We start from the raw sequence: 13,622 nt of genomic DNA, 5'->3' as shown, positions 1-13,622 counted from the left end.
AGTGTCAGTGGCATGCTTGAATCTGTTGACTCCCGCCCCCCAGAGGTGAACACAGACTCACTCAGCAGTGGATGGGCTGTCATTGACAAAGAGCTCTGCAAGGCAGGGAGAGAAAGTCTGTCCCCTTACGTGTCAAGACTGGAATAGCTCATCATTTGCATGTTTATTTGATGAGCATCTCCCCTCCTGCGCACTGACATGCCGCTGGAGTGATTGGACTCACAAACAGTTACGGAGTTTGAGTACGTAAGTCCGCCTGAGATCACCAGGGCTGTTTTTCCTAATCAAGTTAATTAGAGGAAGTGCCGTGGGAGCCAGATTGACAGCAGCCAGGGACCGCCAGTCCACTTAGTGCGGCCTGCAGGCTGTCATCATGCAGAAATTGCAGAGAAATGTGGGTCAATAGGGTGTCAGGAGTGACTAAAGGCATTGTGGTTGTTGCCAGGCTGTGATCAACCAGTCAACCACAAATATCCAATTTCACCATTTTTAGATTTCATTATCTTTCAGACGCTTCTGACTCAGACCCAGTTGCAATAAACGTTACACCCATTTGCTTGGACATCATCTCCCGCCTGGTACAGTAGATGTGTGTCACATGGTCCCACTTCCACACTTTTCTCTCCCCGTGATGTTTTTTGCTCGTTTCCATTTTGAACAGCGCCATGTTCTTCGATGTCAGTGCACAAAGAGGCTTCGACTCACCTCCCGCCTGTGATAAGTGTTCAGTGGTAGACAGACACAGCCTGCGGGTATGCCTTTTGCTTTATGCTAATATAGCCTTTTCTTTCTACCTCCCTCTCCCTCGACTAATATGATACATAAATGTTTTCAATGTGAAAGGGAGTCGGATCAAAGCCTCGCAGGTGGTAAAACACAGAAGGCCGGGCTCGTCCCACATTTCAGTTGCACCCCATTGGATTGCTGTACTGTAATGGGGTGCAGTTGGAGGTGATTCTCCTGCCAGTTGGCTGGAGCCAGCTTCACCTGGATTACACTGATTCACTGCCCTGCATAATACAGGGAATGATTTGGAATTGCGCTCGGACCTGAAGGGAAAAGTCCAATTAACATATGTATGAGCTGAGATGGGAAGCAGGTCTAGCCAAAATAATCTCCCAGCATTTTAGCAACATGTTACAGGGGGTTAACAGCATGCGCCTGCTCACTGCGACAACCGCACAATCCCAGCCGGAGCCCTGCCATCGCTGGCTGTGCCATCGCACTGGCCTAACGAGGGGTTTAGTCATGTCCTCACCACTTCCCCCATCAGATAACGGTGCTTAGTGGGCAGTAATGATACTTCAGGCAGACAGGTAAGCAGATATTTTAGAACATCAGCGGAGCGTTTCCTTTGCATATTCAATGTGGCTGTCCAGTGCATCCTCTGAGTCGAGTTGACACAACAAGGCCTAACCTAAAGTAATCTGCTCCGTGTCCTGAAGCAGGGTCGTGCCATTGAAATACCACACTAATTAAAAGTGAAAAGTTACACGGTGGCTGGCAGGAGAGGATACAAGCTGAGGTGATACACAGAATGTAAAATCCTCTCATTCAGGGTGGTGAAGCTGAATTCCTGATTAGAACACTCATATGTATATACTGTATATGTGTATGTATACACACACACACACACACACACACACACACACACACACACATATATATATATGTAATGTTTCTTCTGACTTTCATCACAACAGCAGCAAGACCAGCAGTCACTGTACCTCCTCAGAAACCAAAACAATGCTTCGGTAATGTGTTTGGCACAACAGATGCTCCCATTCAACTGTCACGTTCAGGAATTAATAGCTTGGTTTGAACTCAAAAAGCGTGGTTTGTTCTGGGCCCGTCGGACTGAAACACTGATACATGCATGAAGAGGTGGATCTGTGTGTTTGGGAGGAGACCAGGGAGAGAAAGTGAGCTGGAACAGACTTGTGAACACCATCCCACAAGCTTCAGTTTTGTGACAGGCTGCCATTTCAAAGCTTTAGCCTGCATCCACGAGAGAAAGAGAGAGAGCGAGACAGTTTCAGTTTCTAACTGTGTCATAAGATTTCTTCACTTCGGGGTTGTCTTCTTTTTCTTACATGCTCTTCAGTTGATAAATCAGGCAGAAATTTCGGCCTCAGAGCTAGAAAATGATAAGAAATTTTTCTTTAAAGGGAATTCTTTTATCTTTTTTCCTCATGTGAAACAAAGAATGGGTGACAGGCGTTATCAGAGGCGGCGGTTGGACATTCCCAAGCTGGGGAACTTTTATGGAGGCCAGGGTTGTACAGTTGAGCTTGGATCTCAAGCTTATAACTAGCAGAAGACGCATGCTGAGATACAGAGGAATCAATTGTTGAGAAGCCTGCACTAAATTCAGCATGTGTAGAGCAGCTCATGTTTTGTTGTGACACCGTCAAGCTCTTTGAAACAGCATTAAAACACATCATTATGCATCATTTATGCTGCTTTTAATATCTAAAACCTCAGTGCCACAATCTAGCACTGAAGATGACACTCAGGCTCAGTCGAAGGATGCTCAGGTGACATTGATCCTTATCTCGTGTGACCCTCCTGTGGCCTTAATCAGAGAGAAGCATGTTAATTGCCTCCATCCGTGTTATCAGTGGATAATTCAAACCAGCATTAGTGTTACAAGTACAGGCGCTACTGAACGCTCCTGAGCTGATAAATTAATCATAAGGCTCCAAGCATGCCAGTTCGCCCCCTGTGATGCCATTTAATCCCATAATAGTCACGATAATGATGGAGCAATGGGTGGCATCATTACAAGGGGCAGTTTCCATGACTTCCAAACCCTCAGACAAAAGCAAAAAAAAGAGGGAAGGAAGGTTTTATTTGACTAAGTGTTTAAAATGGACCTCTTTGAATTTTCACTGATGCGTCTTGATGAAAATAATTTGAAGCCTCCAGTTGTTTTGTCCTCAAATCTACACCTTAGCTGAGTGAGCTACAGACAGAAAGGTATGAAATGAAAATGGAATAATGAAAGACAGTCACCTCTTGCTCCTTTTGGGACACCAGAGGGAGCCCAATTTTTTTTTTTAATTCTTATATTTATACTTATGCACTTAAATATTTTTATATTCGACTTTGTCGTAATTCTTATTTGTAGAAGTTATTTAACATCATTATAATTCAGAACAACCTGCCACAGGGATTTCTTTCGAGTTTAGCCTCTTCGCCACCATCAATGGCATATGTGTTATTTAACCTCAATACAATAGAGGATGCTGTTGCACACCTTGCAATATAGTACTTCACTTCCAGGAAAAAACAACAACAACAAGTAAACCAAAAGCTCCAGAAATCCAGAAAACACAGCGTGGTTCATTTTAGATGAGAAGAGAGTTAATATGGTCTTATGGTACAGCTATGAAGCAAGGCTCTTAACACACATAAAGAATTCATCCAGTCTGGATGGCAGGCTACGATCAAAGGGCTCTTCTTTCTGTCTTTCCTCTCTTCTGATCAAGCCAGGTTATGTCAGCCCAGCATCCACCCATCTGCCGCTACTGAGAATCCAAGGTGCAAAATCCAGTCCTCGTTTTAATGAAGTCATGCTGGAGCTAGCGCCTAAGAGGGAGAGACTGAAGCAGACACCTCTCTATGATGTTCACATTTCATATCTGCCTCTGCCCAGGAGCTTGCCTTTTTTGAATTATTAACCAGCGGGCGCTTTCTTCTCTTTGCCCGTTTTTTTCCCCTCCCCTCCTCTCTTTCTCCGTTCTCTACACTTTTTCTCGCTCTCTCTTTGGCTGAAGCAGTGGCTTTCACTGAGATGCAAATGGCATCCTTTGAAGGGGAGCATTGGGAACGTCAATTAATCCAGGCGTTTACTCACCTGAAGAAAATGGTTGTGCAACCACGGTTTGTAGGCTGTTTTATCTCCATTGTGCCACAGGGCCGCGGTTTTATCCGCTGTCCTCATGCCACCGGTTTCAGAGGGCTCCTCAAAGATTCAGGGAAGGCACAAAGGCAAGGAAATGACATAGGAAGCTGAGGAAGCACAGGTGTAGGGCAGCATTGCATATTCCGTCAAATCTCTTTTCCTCCCACAATCCTTTCTAACACAAAACCTGCAGTTCTCCGCGTAGCTATACTCCAACTTACCTCCCTGTCACCTATGCCCTTTCTAGTCCCAGACCTTTCTCCAACCTCTCATTTATATTCCTACCACTCCTCAAGTATCCTGCTCAGCATCCCCACCTCTAACTCTTCTCTCTATCTTCTTGGCTGGTCGGCCTTCAGATCTCAACTTGCCGAGCCCCTGCTTGGATAAGGTATGCGATCACGGGGCTGTGTGCGTGGTCAAAAACAACGATCCGGTGTGCGAGTGCCCTGAGGCCTGCCCACAAACGTCTGACCCGGTGTGCGGATCTGACGGCCACAGCTACGGCAGCCCATGCGAGATGCGAGCGATGGGTTGCGCCCTGCAGAAAGCCATCCACATCCAACACAAAGGACCCTGTGGTGAGTATGTATAAAATAAATGTCAATTAATCATAGCTCATGGGATATAAACTCAAGTGAATTAATAATGGCGCATTACCCTGAGGAGTTAACATACAGTAATTTTCATGTCTAACTTGTCGTGCCCACTTTCATCTAAAAAAAGTCTGTTGTTGCCCATTACATTTTACCTCTTCCCTCCTCCTCACCAGCCCTGCTATACCAACACCAGGACTCCAATTTGCCTGCTTTGACCTTTAAATGACGATTCCCTTTATTCACCATGAAAGAGAGTGCAGAGCATACTTCTCCGTAATTGGCTATATGAGTCACTTGGCTTTGTCTGAGTCTTCCCGAGTATCAGCTATCGTCATTAGTACTCCAGTGACAGCAGAGCTTCAAGTGGTGAAAATATCTTTAGATCCACTATGCAAGCACACAGTCATAAGGACAGATTTTTACAGCTTGGTAAACCCACTAAGTGAGTAGTCTTGACGCCATCTTGGAAGGCCAATTATCCCACAGACTCTATTGGTGATTGAATATTTTTTCCATCTGTGCGATCAAGCTATTGCCTTTTCACACACACTCAGCTGCAGTGGTTATTAGCCCCTTGGCCCAGCTCTCTCACTTACTCCATTTTACTACAATGGATTTTTTTTTTCTCCTGCATATCTTTGAAGACAGCAACAATGAGAAGAAGTTGGCCTCTGCTGTGCTGTATTGTTGTGCTGTTGATACGTGGAGCGGTTAGCAGAATGATCAATACGTTTGAATTAGTCTCACTTTGCTGTATAAAATTGTATTCCACCCCTTTGCCCTAGAACAGTTTATGGGCCACGTTTGTTTGTTGAAGTAGGTGTGATTGTTTTGTAGAATGGGTCGAAACAGGGCGAGTTGTTGTTGAAGTCCTCCTCCCTGTCGGCCCGCCTGCGTGTTGCATTTGTCACCTTCAAGCCTCAGCCTCCTGTAAATTGAAATCCAAAGCGTACGGATGTAAGCCAACGGGAAATGGAACAAGCCCCATCAGTGGGCAGGCGAACTGACTCAATTGGATATACTACGCCACAGGTAGACAGCAGGTCTGTGGGCCCTGGGGCCTTCTGCAGAAATGAATAGTCTTTATTTTGAAAAGCTAGAATGAGCTGGCTGAAGCTCTGTCTGTAATCTGTGGAGGCTTCTTGGCTCTCAGAGGAGCGGGCCTGCGTCAGCGCAGCGCTGCCATAAAAACGCAGTGGTATTGGCTTGCCAGACGCAAGCCAGGGAAGGAATGATGGCGATGATAATGTGGGTTATTTCTGGGCTGTTTGCACAGCTTTACTCAGCAACCAACACGACTGATTGACTTAAGCTATTATCTCACCTAATTATCTCAGGCTATTTCCTCTACTAATACTATTCATGTTTATGGAGCAGAGATGGAGGGGAGGAGTAGAACATATAGCGCTTCAGGGGCTGTTGGAAGAATCTGAATAATAGGTTGAAGGCATGAAGAATGCAAGAAAGAAGTGACTCCAATTTCCCTTCCAAGAATAAGCGATGGTTTTTATGATGTTTATTTAGCATTTTGTGCCCTTCTTTCCATCTTTTCATTCTGCATCGCGAGTAGCTCTTTAGCATATATGAGTTTTTTTTAAGCCATCAATAAAGTTAGCTTTGTTTCTTGTGTTTTGTTATTTCCATCCAATTGCACTAAGCTGTCAGATTTATGGCTGCCTGAGTCAATAGAAGGAGCTCAGGGGAGGCCAGTGAGGGCAGGAATAGTTGAACAGGTGAGAGGGGCGCGCGCATGTGTGTGTGTGTGTGTGTGTGTGTGTGTGTGTGTGCGCGCGCGCGCACGCCTGTGTGCACGGCTGTCTGTATGCATGTGTGTGTGTGTGTGTGTGTGTGTGTGTGAGTGCGTGTGCATCTATGTGTGTGTACACACACGCACATGTTGGCACGTGTGTGTGTGGCCCTACTCCGGCTCTCATGGGCCCAGCCATAATTTTATTTCCTCCCCTCTGGGCTGGGAAAATAATGGTTATCTTTATAGCTCAGGTGCAACCCCATAGCGATATGAGTGACATTGGTTATTATTCGCAGATTTTTTCTTCCTCTTGTGTTTGAGTGGCGGCAACCTTGTAAGAAGGGCTGGGAGAAGTGCGCTTGGTTAATAGACCCCCCCAGCTGGGTATCGGTCACCTCAGAAAAAGGGTCATTCATGTGGCTTTAGCCAAACAGATGAGAGCAGAGGTGCCAGAATCATTGGAAAAAAGGAAATAACAAAAAACCTTTTTTTTTTTCTCACACAGGTGTTGGAAATGATATACGCATTTGAGCAAGAAATATAGGTCACACCAGTCGCACAAGAGAGGTCGAAAGGAAGAGAGGGAGGAGAGAGTAATAAATGCAGGGGAGGGAGGAGACAGAGGTAAATAGGATGAGGAGGAGCAGAGAAAGAGGGGGGCAGAGTTAATAGTGTAGCGAGCAGGCAAGCATCAACAGGGGAGTTGTTATCACCCAGGCATGTTCACAAGCCTTCAAAACACAAACCAGCCCACTTCTTCCTGCTTAATCCTGAGGTAATACTCCCTCTCAGCCGCAATTCGGGGCTTTTTTCCTGGCGAGGATATCAACAAAACGCGGTAAAGCTCGAGGGTCTTTGCTTTTTTTGTTCTCAATAGCTCAATCCTTCACGCTTTCAAGGCCACCTTTTATACCAAGCTGCCCCTATTCCTCACTCCCACTTCCACAACAACAAACAGCCAATTGGGGTCCGGGGGTCTTTAAAAGGACCTTGACAAAATTCACAGGAGTGCTGAGCAAATGAATAGTATGGGAACATCCGTATGAGTTTAACATCAAACAGGCACTGATGAAACGCTACATCTTTGTGTTTAGCTGCTATTTCCAGATACACCAGTGAGTGTGTTGCTGTCACCAGTGACCCACAGTGCTGTCTTCATTATTTTTGAGCCATTTATTATCAACGTGTTAATATCAAAATGACCACTCCATATTACAAGCTCCTGCAAAGGGGCTCGTGTTTTAAGCCATGCTTGCCTCTCAGCGGTTACATATGTGTTTGAATAGCCAGCATACCGGGATGGAAGAGTCAAGGCAGGATTGCGATGAAGGGCATTGTTGCTCTGGACACCATCCGACGCTCAAAGCTTGTTGAATTTAGTGGATTCAAGGCCCCTCTCCTCACACCTTCAATGTATTCATATCCTGAATTATTGCCCAAATCCTGTGGGTTTTTTCACTCTCATGGTTGTAGTTAAGTCTCTCTTAAATTTGAGATGCAGATAGTCCGTCCATCTATGTAAAATTGCTTATCTAAAGTCTGGTTGTGGAGGTAGCAGCTCCAACAGGGAACCCTGAACTTCCCTAGGCCACATCAGCCAGTTCTGAGTGGGGGATCCCAAGGTGTTCCCAGGCCAGCTTGGTCATATAATCCCTCCACCTGGTCCTTGGTCTGCCCAACAACCTCCTCCCAGCTTTATTTAGCCTGCAGCATCTTCCTAGGAGGTGGCATTGATGGAAGGTGGGGTGGTGGAAGCAAATGTAGTGGTGAGTTTGAGTCTCACTTCCTCTACTACCATGTAAATATGTCCCTGAGTAAAATATTTAACCCCTTATTGTTCTGAAAGCACTTTGAGTACAGCCAAGGTAGAGAGGCACTTGGTAAAAGCCTGTCCAAATCCAGTCCAGTCCATAGGACACGCAAGGTGACGTACAAACTAGAAGCTTGAATGACCTCAACCGGTTCCTCTCAACGCAAAGGAGCTCTACTTCAACTCCCTTGCAGATGACTGAGCTTCTCTCTAAAGGAGACGCCAGCCACCCTCCTGACTAATCCCATGTCTGCCATTTGCAGTCTTTTGGTCATGACCATAGGTGAGAGTAGGAACAAAGACCAACTCTCCTTTCATCACAACAGTTCAGTAAAGCGATTGTAAAACTGCATTGGCTGCGCCCATTCTCTGCCCATCTGCCAGTTCGTCTTAGATATTGTATATGACACTTGGTGCCATTTTCAGTCATTTATAGTGTATTTCCTTAAGAGGTTATTGCCGTCGTCCACCTGCAGAAACCCCGAACTATTGAGAGACTGAAATCATAATATTAACATAGTAATGAAACCAATCCTCCCTCTTCTGTCGGCTTTGATGAAATGAAGCTCCACTCCTTTCATATCTGTTTACGATGCATGTTGTCTGGAGGATCAGGCAGTGTGGTGAGGCAGGTGTAAGGGACAGGGTTAGATAAAGAGGCGAGGCTGCTATCAGGACTCAGAGCCTGATAGAGGACACCACCAGCACCACTTCCTGATATGAAGGCGCTGCAAGCCGAGCGCAGCCATGACCGCAGCAACCTCCATTTTACAGACACTTATATTCTATAGTAGATAGATACATAAAAAAACCTAGATATTGGAAAGCCTCTTCTTCAGATAGCATTTTTTGAGCAAATCTCACTAGGATAGAAGGCGTAACAGCTAAACAGTCAGGGTGATAGGTTATGTTGTTAAAGCATTAGAAGTAAACTGCAAAGCAAAGGTATTTCAGTTCACAAACACTATATTTTTGCATCATATATCATATTATTTCAAAAATCATGGTCATTTATATGCTGTGACACTCATTTGGCATTCCCATTAGTGTCAAAGGTATTAAAGGATTTTTAATGACGCTCATCACAGTGGCTCAGACTAAGACTGTTGACTTTCGCGAATGGTGTGAAGGATATACTATGCTGTTTTCATTTTTTTCATCGAATCAGCGACCCTATCCTGAAACGAGACCTGAGTTTTTGTCTCTGATGCTATTTTTACATTGTTTTTGACCCGATGAATCCCTGCTATTAGTTATTTTTAATCTCAAAGGTGGTAAGATAGGGTGAAGGACAAAGCCCTGTGCAGGCTGGTTCTCCTCTTCACCCAAAAAACATTTCATAATGGATCCGAGAATCTGCATTATTTAAAAACAAAACATTATTGCTTCGTCATTTAAGTGTCAAACCTTTCTGATTCTGTTTTTCTAAGTGACAGTTTTTAAAAAGGCAATGAGATGAGCATATTCCTGCATAAGTGAACATTTCTGAGCATTTTTACTAATGAGGGTTTTTCAGACAGATGGACTTTTGATAAAGCACAGCACCATTTTATGAATTGTTATTAAAACAGGAGAGCAAATAAATGCTTTTTGGCTTTTTTACAGGCTCTTGTTTGTTTTTTCCTCTGGTGAGTTAAACAAAAAATGTATGCTAGCATTTCATAGTGGATTTTAGAGTATCAGAAAAGAACTCAACATTTTATTGATGCATCATATGACAGACACCATAGTTGTGACTATACTTACTGTATCCAGGTCCACTTATACATCCATGGTCCCATTTAGGAATGGATGGTTCAAGTGGAAATGCGGGGCCTCTCTTAAACCAGAGCAATAGTTCAGGAACAGAAGTAGACATTTGTATGCTGAAAAGATATCCACATACTTGGCTTCACATGCACCACTCTTGACTCCATGTATTAACTGCTTCCTTTACAGGTCATGTGATGTATTTGAAGTGTTGTAAATCCCCATATCCATCTCGTATGAGTGAAGACAGTAAATACAAGAGAGCAGCGGATACCAGTTCTATACACATGGGGCTGAAGGCAACCTCTGACTCCGAATGAGCAATAAACATATTAGTAATGTGGAGGGTTCCAGCGGCCGGCCTCGTTTCTCTCAATTAGTGCGAAATCAGTAGCGGTAATTAGCCTGCCTCTAATTGAATATGATCGTGAACTGAGCTAATGCAGTCCAAGTGTAATTGGTGTGAGAGGGACAGGTGCATGTACTGCTAGCCTCGTCAGTCTGTTTGGCCTCACACTCGCTGGTTTCTGGCCCCATGTGACGTCACTAACCTCAACATGCTCGTCACAGAGAGACTTTGCCTTCGGAAGTAGGCATTTCCTCCTGAGATGATCCTACAGAATCCTGCAGCTAATGAGGGGAGGCTCACAAGATATACTGTATAAGTCTCTCTTTTTGGAGAGAAAATAGAGGTTCAGTTACAAAGAGCTGTGGAACGTAGCTCAGTAAAAGCAGGGACCATCAACCTTAAACACAAGCAAGAATATTACGCTCTACTATGTTAATTTTGACCAGTTTCTTATTACCTGCTGCTCAGAATCCTCTCACTGAGCCTCCCCATAGTTAGCAGCCAGCAGTACCTGGCTTTCACTAGCTATTGGCATTCTGGTAAAAGACTTCAATTCTTGTCTTATCAGACCAGAGAATATTTCCCTTCATGCTCTCAAAGTCCTTTAAGTGTCGTTTGGCAAACTCCAGGCTTGCTGCCGTGTGGCTTTTCCTCAGGAGTCGCTTCAGATCCCACCACTCTCCCATAAAGTACTGATTGATGAAGCGCTGCAGAGATGGTTGTCCTTTTGGCAGCCTCTGCAGTTGTTGCAGAGGAATTTTAAAACTCTTTGTGCCTAGTTATTGAGTTTCAGCTCTGGATAGACTCATGGTTGTTCCAAATGTCTTCTGTGATGGAGCCAACTCTGCTCCTGGGAATTTTTCGGGCTTTATCATCACTATTTTTAATCCTCTCCCTCAGATCTGAGACTCAGTAGAATTCTATCTGTGGGGAGATTTTTTTTTTCTTGTCAATCCATGATTGGGGTTTTAGCTCTCATATGCATATTGACCGTGACACCTGTTCGGAGACAGGTACAAGCCTTTTTTTTTTTTTCCCAAGGATTTCAAATCAAGTGAAGTTGCCTCAAGTGGACTCCAATAAAGTTTTACACCCATTCTGCACTCAGCGTGGAAACTTTACATTGCTATTCTTGTATCTGCTGCACTGCATTGAATACGCCATACGTCAGCTGTGGGCTTTGGTCCAGAATGGTGTACATTTAATGGATTTACACTGGTGCTACCATGTTCTGATTCCCTTGGCATCTATTGGTGCCAAATTTTGATTAAAGAGCATATCTGATTGACAACGTAAATGTTAGAAAGAGAACTAGATCATGTGAAGTCACCGCTGTTCTCAAGCTCAGCACACAGTCCAGCAGAAACGGTTTCAAATCTTGAGACAGAAATGGCAAATATTTTGCCACAGTAACACATCTCACCTGAGAAAGCACCTGGTCAAACACAAAATGTATCTAAAGCAGAGGAGGTTACCGAATTCGCATGGAAGTTAGGTTCACCTCAGCAGCTACCTTTTAGCTAAAATTTGGATTTTTGCAACTGAAATTGTAATTTTTGTTCTTACAAAGAAAGTGATTATTGGAGAAATAAACGGACTGTTGGATATAGGTTACCGCCATCTGTTAAAATGTGAACGATGCCCGCACCAATCAGTCGAACAGCATATTACAAGTTAAATAAATATACTATATTCTTGTTTCAGTCAGCGTTATTAATTTAAAATCAAATGAATTCTTTTAGATAATTGCTTATTGGTTTGGTATGAGTGACAAGAAAACATGATCTTGATAAAATTGGTTAAATATTAATTTAGATTACTGTCACAACATTGGAGAGGTGCTTTTAGATGAAAACATGTTTTCAAAAGATTAAAAAATCATCAATTTGAGAGATATTCCAAGGATCAACCAAAATAAAAAGCTGATCCCCGTGTGATAGATTTGAAATGCATTCAATACAGATGGAATGATAATGATCTAAAATATGAAATGTCTTCCACTGACTTTTTCATCCATTGCATTGTTATCTTCTCCCCATCTAGATGAGGCTTGTGCCAACTGCTCTTTCGGGGCAATCTGTGATGCCCAGAGTGGGCAGTGTGTGTGTGCATCGGAGTGTGTGGAGTCTCACCAGCCCGTATGCGGCAGCGACGGCACTACCTATGACAGCGAGTGTGAGCTGCATGTGCGGGCTTGCAAAGAACAGATGGAGCTCCGGGTGGTCAGCCAGGGAGAGTGCAGTAAGTATTGCTTGTGTTTATTCGTCTAATCCTTACAGTCATTGTTTTTGAATCACATCAAATGGAAAATGATGATGATTATTATTCTTGGCATAAGCATAACTCCAGGGTGAGCAGAGACAAAGAAAAATGTGTGACATTCACAAGTAGAACACACCCAGAATAATTGATTCAACTCTAAATTAAAAAAGGGTTTAAGAAGTAGAGGCAACACAAACCTCACACAGCTGGAGGCAGTTTTCTCAACTAACTGAATGTAGTGCAGCCTGGAAGAGGGTTTTTGTTTTTTTTTTAGCTGTAAACTAAATCATATGACTGTAATAGGATGAAACACATCTGCATTTCTTTCCCGAATACACAAAATTACCATCTGACAGAATGAAAGAGACTCAACATTCTGAGCTTGCGAACTGAGACGACACAGAGACAGCAGTTACCTCACGTCATGACTTTCGTATTAAAAAGAAAGTTAACACGCTCGTACTGACTTTGCATTGAGCAGCCTCTCCTCTATCCAGAGGTGGGTAGGATGGACATCCATCCCATTCTCATTAACTCATTATCTTAGGAACTGCTTGATGGAGTTTCCTCAAATTCAGCCCATTGTGTGACACTATGTTTGGACAAGTAAGGCTTCAAAAAAAAAACACCCGTTGAAAAGAAAAACTCATAAACTATTGTGGAAAACAATGGTAACTGGACTGTAACCTTAAAGGCACAACAATACATTTCCCAAGTGTCACCAATATTACATTTATTGGATGTTTTCCAAATCTGACATTTTGTTGAGGGTCTGTCTTTGACATGAGGCAGGCGGAGTGGCTCCTGCTTGGGGCAGAAGGTCTCTCAGCTGGTAAGCCTCCACCGTACCTCCACCACTCATGTCAAACAGACTGTCGGAAGACCGGAAAAGCGATATGTTGCACAGCGGGTGGGAGCAGCCCATTACTAAGGCTGGAGCCCACAGGGTGAAGTGATACATGCATGTCCATTTTGTGGGTTTCTGGAGGGTAGAAGTCCACTTCACAAAGGTGATTGTGTGACACTCTCCATCTCTGTCTGACCAGATCACCTCCCTGTCCAAACACAACTCTCCTCAGCACCTTCCTTCCCTTTATAGCGCCTGGCCCACTTTTTTTTAAGCATTTTTTAAAAAATGTAGGTAAAGCCACATTGCAAATAAAGGTCTATTCCTATATTTTGGTACATTTTGGTAA

At 43.8% G+C, this 13,622-nt stretch overlaps 1 protein-coding gene across 4 annotated transcripts in view; it reads left to right on the top strand.

Annotated features, from left to right (window-relative positions):
* The window catches only part of agrn (agrin), a 250,892-nt gene that overhangs the window by 179,398 nt on the left and 57,872 nt on the right, over positions 1-13,622 (top strand). For all 4 annotated transcript variants that reach the window (XM_086214149.1, XM_086214151.1, XM_086214148.1 and 1 more), the window contains 2 exons: positions 4,267-4,488; positions 12,208-12,405. In XM_086214149.1, coding sequence (XP_086070275.1) covers positions 4,267-4,488; positions 12,208-12,405 — 420 coding nt within the window. The remainder of the gene's footprint in view (positions 1-4,266; positions 4,489-12,207; positions 12,406-13,622) is intronic.

This window comes from Aulostomus chinensis, chromosome 9 (genome assembly GCF_037954235.1).
Source record: "Aulostomus chinensis isolate RoL2024-O1b breed Wild chromosome 9, RoL_Achi_v1.0, whole genome shotgun sequence".
NCBI lineage: Eukaryota > Metazoa > Chordata > Actinopteri > Syngnathiformes > Aulostomidae > Aulostomus > Aulostomus chinensis.
The sequence above is the reverse complement of the archived record's forward strand: the minus strand, read 5'-3'. Positions and strand labels throughout refer to the sequence as shown.